General features: G+C 58.7%; 5 protein-coding genes across 5 annotated transcripts; all 5 read right to left on the minus strand.

Moving 5' to 3' along the window:
• Nucleotides 1–1,615: 1,615 nt before the first annotated feature.
• LBRM_29_0260 (conserved hypothetical protein) lies at nt 1,616–2,773 on the minus strand (the record flags this gene model as incomplete). Its single annotated transcript, XM_001566324.1, has 1 exon — nt 1,616–2,773. The coding sequence occupies one exon, from the start codon at nt 2,771–2,773 to the stop codon at nt 1,616–1,618; it is 1,158 nt and encodes a 385-aa protein (XP_001566374.1).
• Nucleotides 2,774–3,429: 656 nt separating this feature from the next.
• On the minus strand, nt 3,430–4,560 carry LBRM_29_0270 (conserved hypothetical protein; the record flags this gene model as incomplete). Its single annotated transcript, XM_001566325.1, has 1 exon — nt 3,430–4,560. The coding sequence occupies one exon, from the start codon at nt 4,558–4,560 to the stop codon at nt 3,430–3,432; it is 1,131 nt and encodes a 376-aa protein (XP_001566375.1).
• Nucleotides 4,561–5,709: 1,149 nt separating this feature from the next.
• LBRM_29_0280 (conserved hypothetical protein) lies at nt 5,710–7,002 on the minus strand (the record flags this gene model as incomplete). The annotated part of the gene is made up of 1 exon (XM_001566326.1): nt 5,710–7,002. One exon carries the CDS (start codon nt 7,000–7,002, stop codon nt 5,710–5,712), a length of 1,293 nt encoding a protein of 430 aa, XP_001566376.1.
• Nucleotides 7,003–8,826: 1,824 nt separating this feature from the next.
• On the minus strand, nt 8,827–12,789 carry LBRM_29_0290 (conserved hypothetical protein; the record flags this gene model as incomplete). Its single annotated transcript, XM_001566327.1, has 1 exon — nt 8,827–12,789. One exon carries the CDS (start codon nt 12,787–12,789, stop codon nt 8,827–8,829), a length of 3,963 nt encoding a protein of 1,320 aa, XP_001566377.1.
• Nucleotides 12,790–13,957: 1,168 nt separating this feature from the next.
• Nucleotides 13,958–14,482, minus strand: LBRM_29_0300 (conserved hypothetical protein; the record flags this gene model as incomplete). Its single annotated transcript, XM_001566328.1, has 1 exon — nt 13,958–14,482. One exon carries the CDS (start codon nt 14,480–14,482, stop codon nt 13,958–13,960), a length of 525 nt encoding a protein of 174 aa, XP_001566378.1.
• Between the last annotated feature and the right edge of the window lie 2,701 nt (nt 14,483–17,183).

Genomic DNA, 17,183 nt, shown 5'->3' on the forward strand with positions numbered 1-17,183 from the left:
GCGAACGCCGCGAGAAGGACGACGGTGCATCGCCGCCATCAGCTTAGCGTCCGCCTCCCACATTGAGATTGCAGGAGTCGCCTTCGGCGGCAGCACCTCCTTTGCAGGAGGACTGCTGTTGCTGCGGTTGCGGCTGGGAGAGCGGGCCGGTGTGCGGGCGCGCGCAGGGGTTTTGGAGCGGGAGGCAGAGCGGCCCTTGCGGCTGCGGCTGTGAGCCGGAGAGCCGTTGCGCTTCGAAGGCATCCTTCGTTTTCCTGCGTGCTTGCTTGAGTATACGGCGGCGTATCTTCTGACGTGCGCCCAAGGAGGGGAGGGGGGGAGTAGTGGGTGGGCGGGTGTTGCCTTGATTTGCTTCCTTTTCCTTCAACTGAGAGAAGGCTGGGCCACAGTAGCGGAGATGTAAGAGCTGCAACTTAGAGTGAGTGCACACACACACACGCGCGCGCACGAGACATAGATGGAGAGAGAAGAGCAAGCAAAGCGGTGAGCACGGAACAGGCTGATGAAGAAAGAGGTGCGCAAGTGCGCGCGCAGGCAAAAACAGGCCAGCACACTGACACACGAGCATCTACACCACCACCACCACCACCCTGCCGCAACCTCTCTTCAAAGAGCAGGGCAACTGCGCCAAGGAAGAAGCTGGCGGACTCCAAGAGGACACAGCAAAGCACGGGATGCACTGAGCAGCAACGCCACAGAAGGCACACCTACAGGAGAGCCAAGAATCCCTCGGTGTTTACCTCTTATGCATATATATATATAAGTGTGTGTGTGTGCGTGTGTGAGTGTGTTTCTCTTGCAAGCACGGATCAGGAGCCGTGCCACCGCTAGCTAAGGAGAGACCAACCACGTGTCAGCCAGATCACTGCTCAGCCTGACATGAGGCTCTCCAGGGGACATGCTTTGCGCCCCCCCTCCTCCCCGTAAACACCTGTGAGCGAAACATAGAGGGGTGTTGTCCTTTATCCCTGGCTGAAGTTTCGCCACGTGCGCTCACTTCCCTGCCTGCGCTGGTTGAGAAGCATTGCAAAGTGCCTGGGGGAGGCTGTGAGTTGGTAGAAGAGGGAGGGAATACTGAGATAGGCATACGGTGCTGAGATATGGCCGCCACTCATCTTCCAGAGAGACTCGAGCGAGGGAAGGCGCCGCAAAGTGCACAGGTGCACCCACACATACGCAGAAGGACAAAATATCACGAGCTGGCAAGCAGGCCAAGCAAGTGCCAACTCTGTCAACCAGCTGTATACACGTACACCCGACCCGCAGGCCGTCACACAGAGGGAGAGAGGGGGCAGTGCGCGTATACCTTAACGTGACGAGGGGATAAAGAGAAACAAACCAAGGCGAGAAGCGAAAGAAGATAAAGAAGTAAAGCGTGCGAGGGGGCAGGCGGCATACAGAAGCGAGGAGGCGGGGCAAGAGAGAAGAAACAGAGCGGGCACACCGATGACCGGGAGAGAGCGTAATCTGTGCGATGGTGTAGAGGACACTCCGTAAGAGAGACAAGCGCGTTGCCGTAGAGAGAGGAGGATCACGGGCAGTCCATCAAGCCCATTCCATAATTCGTCCTCTTCTCTTTCCCCCTCGCATTTGCACTGCCGTGCCACAGGCAGTCTCAGTCGAGATCGTCCTTCGTAGTAGAACGAGACGTGCCGCCAGAAGCAGCACCACCGCGAGGAGGCATGCCGCTAGCGCCCGGAAAGCCACCCATACCACCCATGCCGCCTGGCATACCACCGCCACCCATCATCTTCGCCATGATCTTCTGCATGACAGGACCCACCTTGGGGTCATTCATCATGCTCATCGCGGCCATGGGGTTCTGCATCATCTGAGTCAGTTTCGGCGCCACCTCGGGGTCCTGCATGGCAGCGATGATATCGGGATCCTGAAGGACGGACTCCATACCGGGCGGCATCCCGCCAGGCATGCCACCAGGGAACCCGCCAGGCATGCCACCAGGGAACCCTCCGGGCATGCCACCGGGCATACCACCCGATGCCGCCTGCGCTTCTGCAGTCGCTGCAGCCTCCTCGGCCGCCTCCCTCTGGCGCTGACGGCGCAGCTCCTCTTGCCGCCTCGCAACCGCAGCTTCCTCAGCGTGCTGCCGTGCCAGCTCCCGCTTGTGGCGCTGCATGGCACGGAACTGGACAAACTTGAGCGTTTCGTTGGTCTTTTCATCGTAGTCGATCGCTTGAGCAGCGCTGAGATCCTTCAGAGAGTCCTCCCAGTGACCGAGGTGGCGGTTTACGGTGCCGCGCACACGCAACGCGCGCACGTTTTGCGAGTTGAGCTCGAGGGTCTTGTTGGCATCGTGCAGGGCTGCGCGTGGCTTGTTAAATTCGAGATGGTACAGTGCGCGTAACCCCCAGTACATGGCGTTGCTGGGGTTGTGCGCCAACGCCTCGCTCATTTTAGTGATCGCCTCCGCCAGCTTGCCGTCGGCGTGCAGCTCCACGGCCTCACCCTTTGCGGAGACGGCAGCATCGACGTCTGCATCCGACGGCTCGCTGTACTTCGCAGGGATCTCCTCCGGATCCTCATCAACCAGCGTCCAATGCTCCTCATCGGAGTCACTCTTGTCATCTTGCTCGAGTGTGGCCGCCTCAACCGGGACCGTAGGGACGGCAGCTGCAGGAAAAGAGGCCCCAGCTGCTGTCGCCCACGCCTTGAGTTCAGCAAGCTCAGAAAGATGAATGTCGCCAGGCTGACGGCTCAGCGCTTCCAGAATGCGCCTCAGCCCCGACACATCAGCATCACTGTAGAGAGGCATGAGTGCGAAGACAAAGTGGGCACAAAGAGCACTTGTGTAGTGTGCGTGTGCGTGTGCGTGTGTGGGTAATGCGCCTGCGTGTTGTCACAGAATAGTAAAGGGTGGGCACACAAACGCAAAACTAGTCGATTGCTACTAAGTTATCCTGTGTGGGCAGCCGTAGGTGAGTCAGTCCCGGAAGAGAAGCGGTGATAGGGAGCGTCCAGGACGGAGAAAACATCAGTGTGTCATGTGTTGGGTGCGGAAGCTCAGCAGAGACCATAAACCACAAGAAAAGCATCGTCATGTCCATCATGTGTAGGCAGCGGCACAGACATGGAAAGAGACGCGCCAGCGAACACCACTTGATGTGGGGTCCGCACCGCACACTCTCGCCGACTTTGACCAGGTAAGCAGAACGCCACAAAAAGCCCACAGGAGATCGCGCAGCATTTGTGAATAGACGCACCCGCTCCTACACCCCGCCTCTCTGCATTCGTAGGCAGCACAAGACATCAGCCACTGCGGCTGCCTATTCACGGGGCGGATGCACCGCGTGGGTAAGGGGGCAAATTTTGCTGTGCCGGACTCGTAAGAATGGAGTTCACCCGATAGCAAAGACGACTTCGAGCACAGACACACGCACCAAGCCAGGGCATGCACAAGTAAAAGAGAGGCTACACTGGAAGGGAGGGGCTCGAAACTGTCGCCGGAGTCGTCTCTACTCCGTCCATCTGAGGCCGATCAGCAAGGGCGGCGGTGGGTTCTGTTAGAGGGGTGGGAGCAGCAGTACGGGTCTCCTTTTCCCCCTCATCTCCTCTCGGCGCCTCCTCTGCCGGCGCTGCGACCGCTGCCGGCGGAGCCTCTACGAAGGTGAACACTGCCACGGTGCGCTGCCACCGCGCCTCGTACTCCTCCGGAGGCACGTTCACTATGCCAAACGTCCCGTACGTCAGCTTCGGCATCGGTCCTTGGGTTTGTGAGGCCGCATTCTTCGTCCTCCTCGACAGCCCTCTCTGCATCTCCGCGGCGGCATCGCCGTAGAGGGCTCGCATGGTGTCACCTCTCTTTCCTGTCATGACGTCCCGATCAACCGACACGGCAGCAGCTCTGCTCTCTCCCGTGGGCAAGGAGACGACGCCGTCCACCACGGCTCTCGACTTGAACGCTGTCTTTGATCTGCGGTATCCGGTGTCCTTGTAGTGCCTTTCCAGCACGTCCTTGAGGTTGTGCATGGCAAACTCGCGCTGCGCATACTTACGCTCGATGAAAAGCTTGACAGCTTCATCCGCTGTAGCGCCGGCGCCGCTAGAGGGGCGCGCGCCAGCGGGGAGGTGTGCTTCGTAGAGGGCCTTTGCCGCGACGTTGCCGATGGCCTTCATCAGGCGCACCTCCGCCAGGGACCACCGGTCCATGTTTGTCGACTTGATCTTTGAGATGTGCACTCCCAAGGAGCGATGCACGCCGGAGCAGCGAATACATACGAAGACGCCATGGTTGACGGACGCCCAGCGAGTACCCGTCTCGCCGCAGTCTGCGCAGATGTTGTTTGGGTACTGTGCACAAAGCCGCTCCACAGCGACTCGGTTCTCCTCCCAGTCCTCGTCGTCCTCATCCACATCGATACCGCAGTGTTGGTGTGCAGGCAAGGTCGTTATCAGCGAAGTCGACGAATCTGCATTGGCGGTGTTCTTTCTGCTTTTCTTCTTGTCGTGTGAGTGATGGTGGTGGTGGTGACGACCGTCTCCCACTGAGTGCTCCTTGGACTTCCTGTGCTGCTTTTCCTTCGACCTATCTAAGACTGACATCGCTTCAAGCAGTCAGCTGCGTCTCTGCTGGAGTTTGGAAGCTCATACGCACACCACACCGAAGCACAATACGCCGCGGATCAGGAGCAGCGACCCGGATTGAGCGCACACCCACCCACAGAGAGAGAGGGGGAGACGAACAGAGTGTGGTGCACCTCGTATGCGGGATGTATGGGTGGTTTAGTGCGGGGGTATTCTACTACTTCACGTAACACAGGACATAGACGCAGGAAGGGAGGGGGGCAATCGGCATGTGGATTGGGTAGCAGTAGAAGGAAGGAGCGGTTGGAGTCGGGTGTACGTCCACCACGTGCGGAGGAGAGGAAAAGGCAAGAGAGAGAGAGGTGGGGGGTCGACAGAGTGAGCAGGCAGAGAGAGAGGGAGAAACTGGAGAAGGATGGGGGCAGACACTCTTCACCAGTCCAAACATAGGCGCGTTTCTCCTCAGCAGAAAGGGAATGAAGAAGTCCAACGGATGAGAGCTCCGTGACGCACGCAGCGTATACACCGACCATTGGTGTAAATCACCATCACACCCTGCATGGCAATAGAAGCAGAGGGCCGCGACACGATATCCTCACTTCGACCCCAACCTTTCCTATTACCTCTCTTCCCTCATTCCCCATATCTTCGTGCGTGGCTGCGTTAACACGAGAGACAAGCGCTCGGAATTCCTCCGCAAACACCCGGTGTTGAAAAGCAGCTGAGTCGCTCGTGATGTTGACGGCGGCAACAAATGCGAAGTTCGCTCCCACGCAAGCGGTCAGCAGCTTCAGGTGGTACGCACATACATGAACGTCTGATGGCACCGAAGAATCACATAAACACGTGACACGAGTAGCGGTCGCGGCTGGGGGCGCCTTGCGCACCTTTTTCATGAAAGGGTAGAACAGAGGAGGACCCACGTGCCCGCGCGCACAGAGAGAAACAGGTAGAAGAAACAGCACACGCACACGTGTACGGCAGGACTTGCCAGCGCATGCGTGGACGTGTGTGGCATCAACCGAGAGACAGAGGGGGGATGGAAAGGTGAAAAAACGAGTGAGGTGTGTTGATGTCGGTCGCAGCAGCGGCACAAGCAGTGGGAGTCGCAGCAGCAGACCCCCCAGGGCCTTCCTTGGTGCAGAGCAACAAAATACCCTCGGCATGTCACGCATTCACACGGACCATCAAGACATCGCCGCTTCGCACGCCAGTCCACGTGCTCAGCGTGACGCCCTGCATCTCCCCGGCAGTCATGTTCTTCGGAGGAAACCCACTAAAAATGCTAATGCTCGGCGGGACCGAGTAGCGCGTGGTGTCCTCCGTGTACAAGAGATACGCCAGGTAGTCAATGAGCCTCGCTACCGGTGTGTCAGGGCGCAGCTGCAGAGTGGAAGACGAATGCGGCAGTCGGTAGCGCAGCCGAAAGACGTTGACTGCATCGACAGTGGTGCCCTCCGGAACTGTGTACTCGTCCAGCGTCACCGGGGAGGGTGCGGTGACTTGGGCTGCCTCGGGAACCTCCACCGTACTTGCGGCGGCTGCGACTGGGACGGTGGAGGTTCCCGAAATCGTCGAAGGCGACGCCATCTCGGCCTCGCTGTCTTCCTTGTTCACGTCTATCACGACCGGCGGCGTTATGTTTGCACCCGCGGATGTCGAGCCCGCGTTACCACCACCGTCACCTCCGGCGTCATTTTGCGGCTGATCATCCGGGCTGGCAAACGGATCGTGCGGGGGGTCGTGGTTAGTAATGAAGAGCATGATGGCGTCCACCACCATGGCGCTGTCGAACTGCCACACCTCAGAGGAGATGAGCGGCAGCTCTTGCACCTTGAACTGAGTCACCGGATCGACCATGAACATGCGGGGCAGGTGTCCGCTGTCGACGTTATACTTCTCCGCCAGGGCCATGCCGCGGGTGTGCGTGACGTTAATTTCATAACAAAACACGCTGCCGCTGGTGAGGGAGCGCATGGCGTCACTGGCCCAGATGTCACGCGTAAAGCACTCGCAGGGGAACGAGTTGTCCACGACAGACACAACAACCCAGCAGTGGCGCAACGCGGCCTTCTCGCACTCCGCGTCGAAGGCGACTCTGTCGCTACCCACTACGTAGTCGGGGCGGGCGAAGAGGCGCTGTATCGCTTCGGCCGTCGAGGAAGCAAGTGCTCGCTGCAGTGGTGGCGTTGGTGGACGCTGAGGGGCCCGGGGGAACGTAAGGCCCTCCACTTGATGCGACGCCGGCGATGGCGCACTCAGGGGTGAGCCCGTGTCGATGCTGGTGTGGTGTGGAGAGTCCTCTTGTGCGTGTCGCGGCGAGGTATGAGAATTATCTACCTGAAACGCCACGACAGCATCCTCCAAGTTGAAGTCGTAGGTGGAAAGGTAGTGGATGGCTTGATCCTCTGTAGCCCCCGTCATGACCACGAAATTAGCCACCACATCCATGTCGCTCATTTTCGCTTCGCCACCTCTTGTGACCGGTAGGGGGAGGAGAAGCTGGACGGCGGTGATGGATGAGTGAATGCGTGGATATGTAGATGCGCGAGGTGATCTGGGGAAGGGTGGAGGGATGTAGGCAAGCCAAATGTCTCGATGCACTAAGAAGATGGCAGTGTACCTGCCACACGTGTGCAGGGTCGGGGGCGCGACGCTGTAGGCTGACGGCTGCTTCGCCACTGGAACACCCAATATCAGGCGGCAGCACTCGACTTCCTCTCACGCCGCCGCTGATGTCAATACGGGCGAGAGGGACCAATGCCAGGTGAAAATGGGAAAAAAGGGGGGCTTTTAGCGCGTAGTTGTGCTGAGTCGCTTCACAACGACAACAAAGAGCAGCAAGACACGACTGGTGGAGCGAGGCGGGGTGGAAGTGTCGAGCAACCGCCGCACAATACGCAGCATACGTTGGGAGAAGGAGGGAAGGGGAAAGCGAGAGAGAGAGAGAGAGAGCAGGAAGAAATATAGAGAGAGGGGAGTACAAATGAAGAGCAACTTCGCAGCCGCAACCCTCGAGCCTTCGACCCCCACCGGCCACCAGCACTGCAGTGCGCAACTGACGCGCACAGGTGCCCCTATGTTCCCAAGACACCCCAGCCCGAGCGAAGGAAGAAGAAACATGGGCTAGCAATCAATGCCACGACAGTGTCCATGGGGACGGCGCAGCGGCCTCTGCCCCGGCTGGCATCATTCGACCATTTTGAGGAAGGATATACCCAAACACCATGCGCTGACCTCAGTGCAGCCAGCTAGCCAGTTGCGTCCTCGGCAAACACGGCATCGTGCCCATCTCTGTCTATCTCCGCTCCAGAGAGCAGGGAGATGCAGTGGCAAGGCAAAGCCGTTCAGCCTGTGAACGTGCGCACGTGCCTAAGGCGACGGGGGAGTGGAGCAAGAGAGACTTCCACAGACGAAAAAAAAAAACAAAGGCAAACAGATCGACTGAGCGAAATGGACGCGTTCCACTCAACAAATGGCAAAGGAAGTAAGAGAGCGCGGAAGGGGGAGAGAGAGGGAGAAGGGAGGGAAAGTGCCACAGCATAACCCTACGCGAAGAGAGACGGCCAAGGTGATGGGGGTGGGGAGATGGGTGGGGGCGTCGTACACGTGGGACATACATGGACGTAACTATAGCAGCGCTGGTTCCCTAGTCACACACATCCACGCAAGGAAGAGTGGATGGGCAAATTCATATGCTGCGCGCTGCTCAAGCGAAAGAAAACAACAACCAAAACAACGTCAGGAGCAACTGAAAGGGTATGAGGAAGAGAAATGGGGGAGAGAGGGAGGGGGGGTTAATGTACATAACGCTGATTCGGTCAAAAAGGAAAGAAATAAATGCCAACGCCTCGCCGCGGCGTCGCGTGTATGCGCGTGCACGCCACTTGGTGGCGCACTGCATCCGCCACAGCTTTAGAGTTCAAGAGGAGCAACACACAAACGAAAACAATCGAGTGGGCCAGAGAGGCATACCGCACACAAAGACGCATGTACATCCAGAGTCAAAGAAGAGAGTTGAACGAAAAGAGACGCAGGGACGAATGTAGGAGAGGGGAGCAGACAGGGGTGAGGACTCAACGATGAAGAGCAGGCAACAATGGTAGCAACGGAGAGGCGGCAAAAATTATCGAGGGCGTATGCGGAAGCCACCGTTGCGGTGCGTCGCCATTGGGGGTGTACCGCCGTCTCAGTAAAGCATCCGGCACGGTCGAGTGCACGAGCAACGAAAATGTGCTCAAGGAGAAATGAGTGACCGATACCGCCGATTGCTGGCGTCATCGCCTACAACTCCCGCGCGTCGACTGGCGTGGCAGCGGTGAGTTGTATATGCAGCGACGCCCTCCCCTGGCCCTCGACCGACACCAGTGACAGACGTCGTTGATGCTCCTCGCGCGCAAGAATGCGCAGCAGGAAGAGTGTGCGCTCCCGCTCCAGCATCGTGCGCTTGAGCCGCTCCTCGTCCTTGAGCTCTGACTGAAGCAGAAATGGCTTGTGGAACTGTGTCTCCAGCATACGCCGTGCACGGGCTTCATCCTCACAGAGACACGAGTCGCAGTCTTCGTAGCGCATCTCCCACAACAGCGCAACTCGCTCGCTCCACTCTTGGACCCGTGTCGCGTCCACTACGGCGACTGCAAGCTCATCATATGCTCGCGCCAATGGTCCTCGCACGTACGTCTCAACGTACGAGAAGGATAGCCATGGCTGGTACAGCTGCGCCGCCACCTCCTCCAGCTCCTCAAGCTCCAGTGCCGCACGCTCCTGCACCTCGAGCGCCACCAGCCGCGTGCACTGTGTCGACAAGTTGCGCCTGTGTTGCATTCGTGCTGCGCACCCTCTCCATGCGCGCTGAATTCGAAGCGCGAAGTAGTCCTTGCTCAGCTCCTGGTGCTTCCGCTCTAGCAGCTTCTCAAACGTGTGGTGCCACGCCTGCTTTAACGCCTTTCGCTCGTACAACTCCTGCTGCCAGATTAGCGCCTCGGAGTTGATAAAGTTAAGGCGAATCTCAGCCAGAAGAGCCTTCGCGTTGCGCTCAAGAATTCCAAAGATAATCTCCTGCAGCGACTCGACCTGCGCGCGCCCACGCGGCTCGTCACACTTCACAAGAACGTCCAGCAGCTGCCGCACTGCCCCCTGCTGCTCCGTGTGCATCTCCATCATCAGCGTGTCAAGTTGGCTACGCACATGTTGCGTGTGAAGCCGCTGCATGATCTGCTGCGAGCGCAACTGACGCTCCTTGTGATGGTGGGCGAGGTCCTCGCGAAGCAGTTGCCGCGACACCGTCCGTCCAACCTCGCCGTTGCGCACGGCAGTGTACCACGTACTAATCACCTTCACAGCGCCGCAACGCACCATCAGGTCATGCAGCGGGCCTACGAAGAGACTGCGCAGCTCCGGCTCCGTGGTGGCCCACGCTGCGGCCTCCCTGTGCAGTATGCTGGCGCGGTTTTCTGTTTCCGCGATGCAGATCGCCTGCTGATGCACCCCGTTGTGCACGAGTTGGTGGCGGCGCTCAAGGTCAGACGCGTACGCAGCACACTGAGTGGTGGCCATGCTGTCTAGCAGGTGGCGAGCCGCCACCGCCTCTTCCTGTTCAATGCCACGCCGCGCTGCGTCATCGCTGACCTCGCGGTCGAGCAGATCAAGAAGGGCCTCACGCATGCAAGCGACGTACATCCCCATAGCACGCCCATGATGACGGCGGCTTTCGTCCTCCGCCGCCTCGGTGAAGGCGGACCGAGAGGTCTCACGTGCTGCCTCGCGCGCCTCCTCGTCGATGCGGTGCTCCTCGCGCTCATCACACTCGGCGCTGAGCAGCTGACGCCATGACGCCCGCTCTTTACGCACTGCAGCCTTGCGCCTACCCCTTTCCTCCCGCTGCGTGTCGGACTTCTGCCCAATCACATCAACCAGCGTTGCGTTGGTGGCAAGCAGAACGCCTCGCTCGAGCTCCTCTTCCACCTCCAGCTCCAACCGCACCTCCTCCTCGAGCGCCACGCTCGCTATAAACAGTGGCGCGTACACCTCCTCAACATCCAGCACACGGGTTCGAGCGATGCGCTTGCGACCACACTCCTGCTCAGCGCACAGAGCGGTGCGAAGCCCCGACTCATTGGCAAAAAGCGCGTACTGCTCACGGAGGTGCTGCTGCGCTTGTTCTTCGCACAGCTGCGCCTTCTCTGCCGACAAGGTGGCCTTGAAGGACTGGAGAGCAAGTCTGCCGGTGGTGATCTTCCTCGCATTGCGGGAGTAGTTGATCTCGCGCCCGAGCGCTTGATGCGTAAACCGCCACCCAAGACGTCCGCGCAGGAAGCGACGGAACGCCTTCTGTAAGACCTGCACCGCCGAGTACAGCACGGGGCACGTACTCACATGCCACAGGGCACGTCGTTGCGACATGCCGCTAGTGAGAGTCGAGATAAGATGCTCAAGGCACAAACGCTCCCGGTGGTGGCGCACATCCGTCTCTTCCACAGTGACGAGCTTCCGCCGAGCCACCGCCTCCGTCGTCCACACCTCCGAGTCGAGGGTGGCCATGCAACGCTCTTGCAAGCTGACATTATTGAAGGCACGGCTCAGGTCCTCATTTGTCTGCCATAGAGGCTCGAAGGATGCGCGCTCCTCGTCTCGAATGGACTGTCGCGCTGCCTCCTCCTCCCCCTCGAGAATCTCCAGCAACCGCAGCACCTTCGCATCCAGCCGCAGCACGGGAGTGACGTTAGTGAGCGCCTCGACTTCCTTCTGCACGGCGGCTTCACGCTGGTGCCGCCAGTATACAAGTCGTTCGAGGTGCATGCGGCGCCGCTGCCACTCCAGCACCACCTGAAGCTCCTCGTAGCAAGTCTGGTTCATATCAGCGCGGCAGCGCTCCTCCGTCTTGACAATCTGCTCACGGTGCTTCGTGCTCTCGTCGAGAAGGGCGACGTAGTCAACGATGCCGACGGCGTTGCGGATTGGTGCTTGCGTGCTGGAGATGGACGGCAAGAACAGCGCTGATGACCGGTGCACGGTGTCGTATCCGCGGGCCCCAGGATAGGTTGTGATCATAGTTTGCATCGAGACGTCGTCATCCTGCGGCGTCGTAGTCCATGTGCCGACAACGTTCAGCAAGGCACCGTGGCGCTGCTGCACATACTTCCGAAGAATGCGGCGCGCCTCGTCGCTGGGGATGCCGGTATCAGGCGTTGCCGCTGCCACCGGGGAAGCTGCACGCGCACTGGAGGGGGAAGACAGCCGCAAGCCTTTGCTCACCCCCTCCGACTGAGGTGGCGCCGCTGCTGACGCCAGTGCCACGGCCACAGGAGTTCCGGGAGTCGCTTTCGCGGGTGCCTCTGGTAGCGCCGGGAGCCGCGGTGTTGCTGGCGTCAATCCCAAAATTCTGTCCAGTTGCAGCTCGCGGGCCTTCAGGGCCTTCTTGCCCTCCTGCAGCTGCAGCGCCAACGGGAAGTCATTGTACATGTAGAAGCTGAGCCGATCCTCCTCCTGCATGATGGCCTCCCGCTGCTCCAACTCCTCTTGACGCAGAACGTCCATGCACGGCTTCAAGACCAGCGCTACAAAGTGCACAGCCATCATCTCTAATATGACCTGTTGGTCCCACCTCTCGTACGCGCGTACGTATTGCCGCTCCGCCCTCTCGAGCTCGCACAAGTAGGCGTACTTCTCCTCCCATTTAAGCAGCAGGTCCAGCGGCGATGGGGAAGCTGGGTTGCAGAGCGCCAACTGTGCTGTCGCGCTCGAGTAGGCTGTTGAGTCGTCTGCGCTCGTCTGCGCGTCCTCCATGAAGCGCCGGAAGAAGGCACGGTCCGCCACATTTGGCATCTCCCACCTATGGGCGTCCGTGAAGCCAGTTGACGCGGACAGCGCCTCGGTGGAGGCCTCCGTGGAAACCGAGAAGCTGCAGAGGTTGCCGTCGGCGCCTACATGCGCTGAGTCTCCGGTGACAGCAGCCACTGAGAGAGACGCCCCTGCACTGCTCCCTCGAGTGAACTTCGGATGTAGGGCGACTCCACGTGAAAACTTCGCCGTTTGCGGCTCTCGTGGGCGCGCAATGGACGGCAGCTGCGGCGGCAGCACAAGAGGACGCAATTCCTCATGCGATACGTGGGCAAAGCGATCTTCAACGTGCAGCAGCACCTCTCGATGTGTCTCTCGCTCGGCCACACCGCATGTGACGTGTTGGACATGGCGGCCAGCTTCTTGCCGAAGCTTGTTGCGATTGATTCCGTCCTCTGCAGACGCCATCGCTGAACCGAGTTCGGAGAGAGGGCGAAGAAAGTTCTGAGGTACATACGTGGCTCTGGTAGACGGCGCCGTGTCGGGCTCCCCTTTCCTCAGAGAGGAGGAACGAATAGGCGGAAGTGACTCCATCCTGCCGTTGCTCGCTGCGGGTTGTAGAGAGCTGCACACGAATGCGTGAACAACAGGAAAGGTCAAGCGCCACAGGCCGCACCAGCAGTAGAGCGGAACGGAGAGGTGGGCCCGCGGATGTGCCGACAGAGAAACGCCGGTGTGCACTTCAGACGTAGCCAACCCTTGAAAATCCTGCTGGTCCAAGACGCCCTCCTTCACAGCGTATCTGCGTTCACACAAGCACACAGAATTGAACGTCCTTGGCACGCTTGCGGCTGTCGCGCAACGTGGGGTGATAGAAGAAGATGAGATGGGAGTACACAACAAGAGAAACGTACAACAGTAAACGAGTATAGTAACGCGCATGGACACACGCGCACACACGCATGTGCGAGGACATGCCGGCGTGCGGTGTACAGAAGTTCCCCACATGAGGTATTCGGAGAGAGCAACAAGTGAGCCCCCCTCCCCCTCCCCAAAGGTGGGACGCTTTTCCCGTTTCGTGTGTTTGTGTGTATTTTTCCGATGGTTCGCGGCGCACCGCACAGAGTGTGGGACGACCAACACGCCCATTTCGTGCGTCCCCCCCCCTTCTCATCACCGCCCCCTCCCTTCTCCACCATCGGAGCGCAGCGCCTTTTTACGGCCAGCAAAGGGGGTCATATCCCACCCGCTCGCGCTCCGGTACGTCTGCACTGAATCGTGCCCCATAGGCGTCTGTGGGATGGGAGCGTTTGCTGCGGAGCGCATGCCGATGCCCCTTGTGAACCCTGTGTGAGTGCCTGGATGGGGGAGCACAGCGGCAGCGCACAACGCGCATGCCCATCACGAACTGTGAAGGAGTGCGGGAAAAGAAGCAAAAACAAAGCGGCAGACACGAGTCCGGAGCAAGGCCGGAGGGAGGTGGTGGGCACTGCTGCACATACACGCACACACAGAGAGAGACGCAGACACGCACTGGTGCCCCACTGGCTGCCTATGCGTCTGTGCGCAGGTACGTTGTGGTTGACCCCAGTCCACATACACAGAGACGCATGCTCTGTTCCCCTGAACACGCGTATTACCACTTCGGAGAAGCCGGCCATCGCTGATCACGAGGCTCCTTCACCTCCTGCCTCACGGTAGGGCATTGAAGCAGTCGGTGCCACGTTGGGGTCTCTGTCATGGTAGCCTGCCGGTACACGCGCCGCGCCTCGTCTAGAGTGCAGCCCATCTCCTGCGCCTTTGTGGGCAACACATGCTGCTCAAACCACTCCCACTCCTCGTTGGACGCCTTGAGGTAGGCTGGTTCACCCGTCTCCCTCCACCAGTCCATCGTCTCAACCCACCGAAGACGGTTCACATGCAGCTCGCTCTCTTTGTGTGCCTCGTAGTCCTGCTTGAAGCGAAACCGCACATGGCACAGCGCGCAGCTGGGCTGATCGCCAAAGTACCAAATGTCCTTGCCGTTGTGCGGCACACGCGTGCTACGTCGATCGATCCACTTGCTCTTCTTTCGAATGCGAATGAGACGACCGCTCACAGATGCAGTGGTGCTGTTTATGGTCGTCACCTCCGCCAGGAGCGCGCGGCTGATTCGCAGCATGGCGTTCAGAAGCTCCTTGCTTGCAAGATCGCTCGCTTCGCTGAGCGTGGGCGCGAGCGCACTGAATCCGCCAGTGTTTTCTCTCTTTGGCGCTCTTGCAGAGTATTGAAGAGCTGATGCGCCACTGGCAGGCGCGGCGATGTTGTCAAGCACAATGGGAATACGCGTGCGGGGGACAGCAGATGATGACGCTCCGCATGCGAATAAAAAGAAGGGAGGGTCAGCTGCACGCCGTAAATAGAGCCGAAGGTGCGCGCGTATGTGAGGCAGAGAAAGAGAAGAGGAAAAGCAAGCAAGCAAGCAAGCACAGAAACAGAGTAGTCATGGCAGAAACACTGCACGAGAAACAAAAGGCTCGATGGAGCCAGGAAGAGCAGGGGAAATCAGAAAGCCGTAGGGTGACACCACAACCTCTCTCTCCCGTGCCTCCGCCCTCTCTCCCTCAAATACCCCCGCCTACATCACGTATCTCACTCCCAGCACGCGAAGAGCAGCAGAGATAGAGACGGCACCTCAACAAGTACCTCACGTGTCGGTGCACAACAGACGCTGTTTGGAGGCTATCAGGCAGAAAAGGGAACCAATCTGCACCACAGGCGCAGCAACGTCGGAGAGGAAGAGGGCCAACGAGGAGGTGCCGAGAAATCAGGACCGCCACCCTTTCGGGTGTGTGTGTAACGCCTCGGGTTCGCTACACCGCAAGCAATGACATCAACACGAAGAGCAAAATGGGACCATAAAAGCGCACCAACACGCGTACGAGTGCACATCCATACACTGACATCAGCAGCGGCAGAAGAAGCGAGAGAGCGATACACATGCCCACAGATGCACCACTGCACATCAAGAGGCTACAAGCGACAAACAAACCAACAGAAAGCACAGGCGCACGCACATAGACACACATGCAGATATCGGGAAGAGAAGGAAAGGGGGAGGGCAACAATGGAGAATCGGAAGTAAGAAGGATGCGAGTTAAGGGGGGGGATCAGCGAGAGTGGGGCAGCACGCAGAAGAGAAGGCTGAAAGGGGGGCCGAGTCGACAAGAGGAGCCCAAACAAATGAGAAACTGGACAACCTATACGTCCACTCATAGGAGATGACAGAGCGTTCTCTGTGAACCACAGACAAAATAAAACAGCGCCCACGGAAGGCGCGTGCCCGGGTTCCACTTTGCTCTTCCATCTCCGTGGATCCCTTTATGATAACAGTAGCAAAAGGCGCCCACCTCCAACATGGCAGGCGTCCCTGCCCACCACCCAGCCCCCGCTGCGCCTCTGCATCCAACGCCCAGAGCGAGCGGGACGAAGTCTGAGAAGAGCGAAGACACGTGAAAGGGAAAGCGAAAGAACAGCGAAGGCGCACACGACGAAGACCAAAAGTGCCGCAAGAGAGAGAGAGAGGGAGGAGCCACTCCTTCAGGCTCTCTACGGGAGGTGAGCTCCATGTCTCCTGCATCTCCTTTCCTTTTCATTGCGCACCCACTACGAGCTTATTGCTGTCCTGCAGGTGCACCTGTATCTGCATCTCTGGGGAGAGGGGGAAGGAGGGAGGGGGGGATGAGATCTGCGTGTGTATACGAGACGTGTCAGGGAGTTCGTTCGAGTGTGTTCGCCCCTGCTGCGGTGCTTTTAGGAAGAAAAAAAAAAAACAGGGAAAACAAACGAAACGGCACGCGACGCAGAAAAGCGAGAGAAGCACAAGACAGCGAGAAGAGCAACGAGGAGGAGAGGAGGCCTCTACACAGCACTCGCGCGCTAGAGGTGGGGGATTAAGAGGATAGAGGGAAGCACTAGTTGATACTAAAAGGAGTCGAGGAAGGATAAGCGCACACGCTCCCCACGCGTAACTGCACCGATGTAGAAACACGCATGCCCCGGGGGAAAAGATGACGAGAAGCAAGACGACAGCGACCAAGAGCTCGAATAGGGCGGAGAATACCAAGACATCAGCACACACACACACACACACACACACGTAAGTACACCCATACACTCGAAAATATACATGACAGAGGTCCAACTCGTGAACGAAGGAAAATGAAAGAGGAACGCGCTTGAACGCAAGTGGAGAACCAACTCTGAAGAACAGAGGGAGAAAGGGGGAACGGTCGTCTGGGAGGGGTGGAGGTGAGGACGGGAGGGAAAACAAATGAGTAATAAAAGAGAAGAACGAGGAGGAGATGGCAAACAGGAGAAAGAGACAACTCCGCTTCCCTCTTCTTCCTCAAAAATGACAGATGGGCAGGAACAAGCAATCATGTCAGCTTGCGCGGCTGTGCACAGACGCAGGCATACAGACACGTTACAGGCACCACTAAAGGCAATACGCAAGAGGAATGAGCACCGGGTAGGAGGGGAAGGAGGAATGCGTACAGCTACACATGACCTTGCCGGCCTGCTCACAGAGAAATCGCGCACGCATCCTCTACTGGCTCGCAACAAAGGAAAAGGAAGACGATGTGCACATGAAGCAGCCGACAAGGGGGGAGGAGTAGTAGGTAAGATGAACGCCGTGGAGGACTGCGCGCGGTGGTGGTGGTGGTGCACCGCTTTGCAAGAACAGGACCTAAAAGGGGGAAAGGAAAAGAACGACTTCTTAACTTCTCAAGCTGATTTACATGATACACACACGCACACACGTGCGCAGTGAGCTGTTCACGGGGCGGGTGCACACGGAAGATACACCGAATGACGAGGTG

This window comes from Leishmania braziliensis, chromosome 29, assembly GCF_000002845.2.
Source record: "Leishmania braziliensis MHOM/BR/75/M2904 complete genome, chromosome 29".
In the NCBI taxonomy this organism is placed as follows: Eukaryota; Euglenozoa; class Kinetoplastea; order Trypanosomatida; family Trypanosomatidae; genus Leishmania; species Leishmania braziliensis.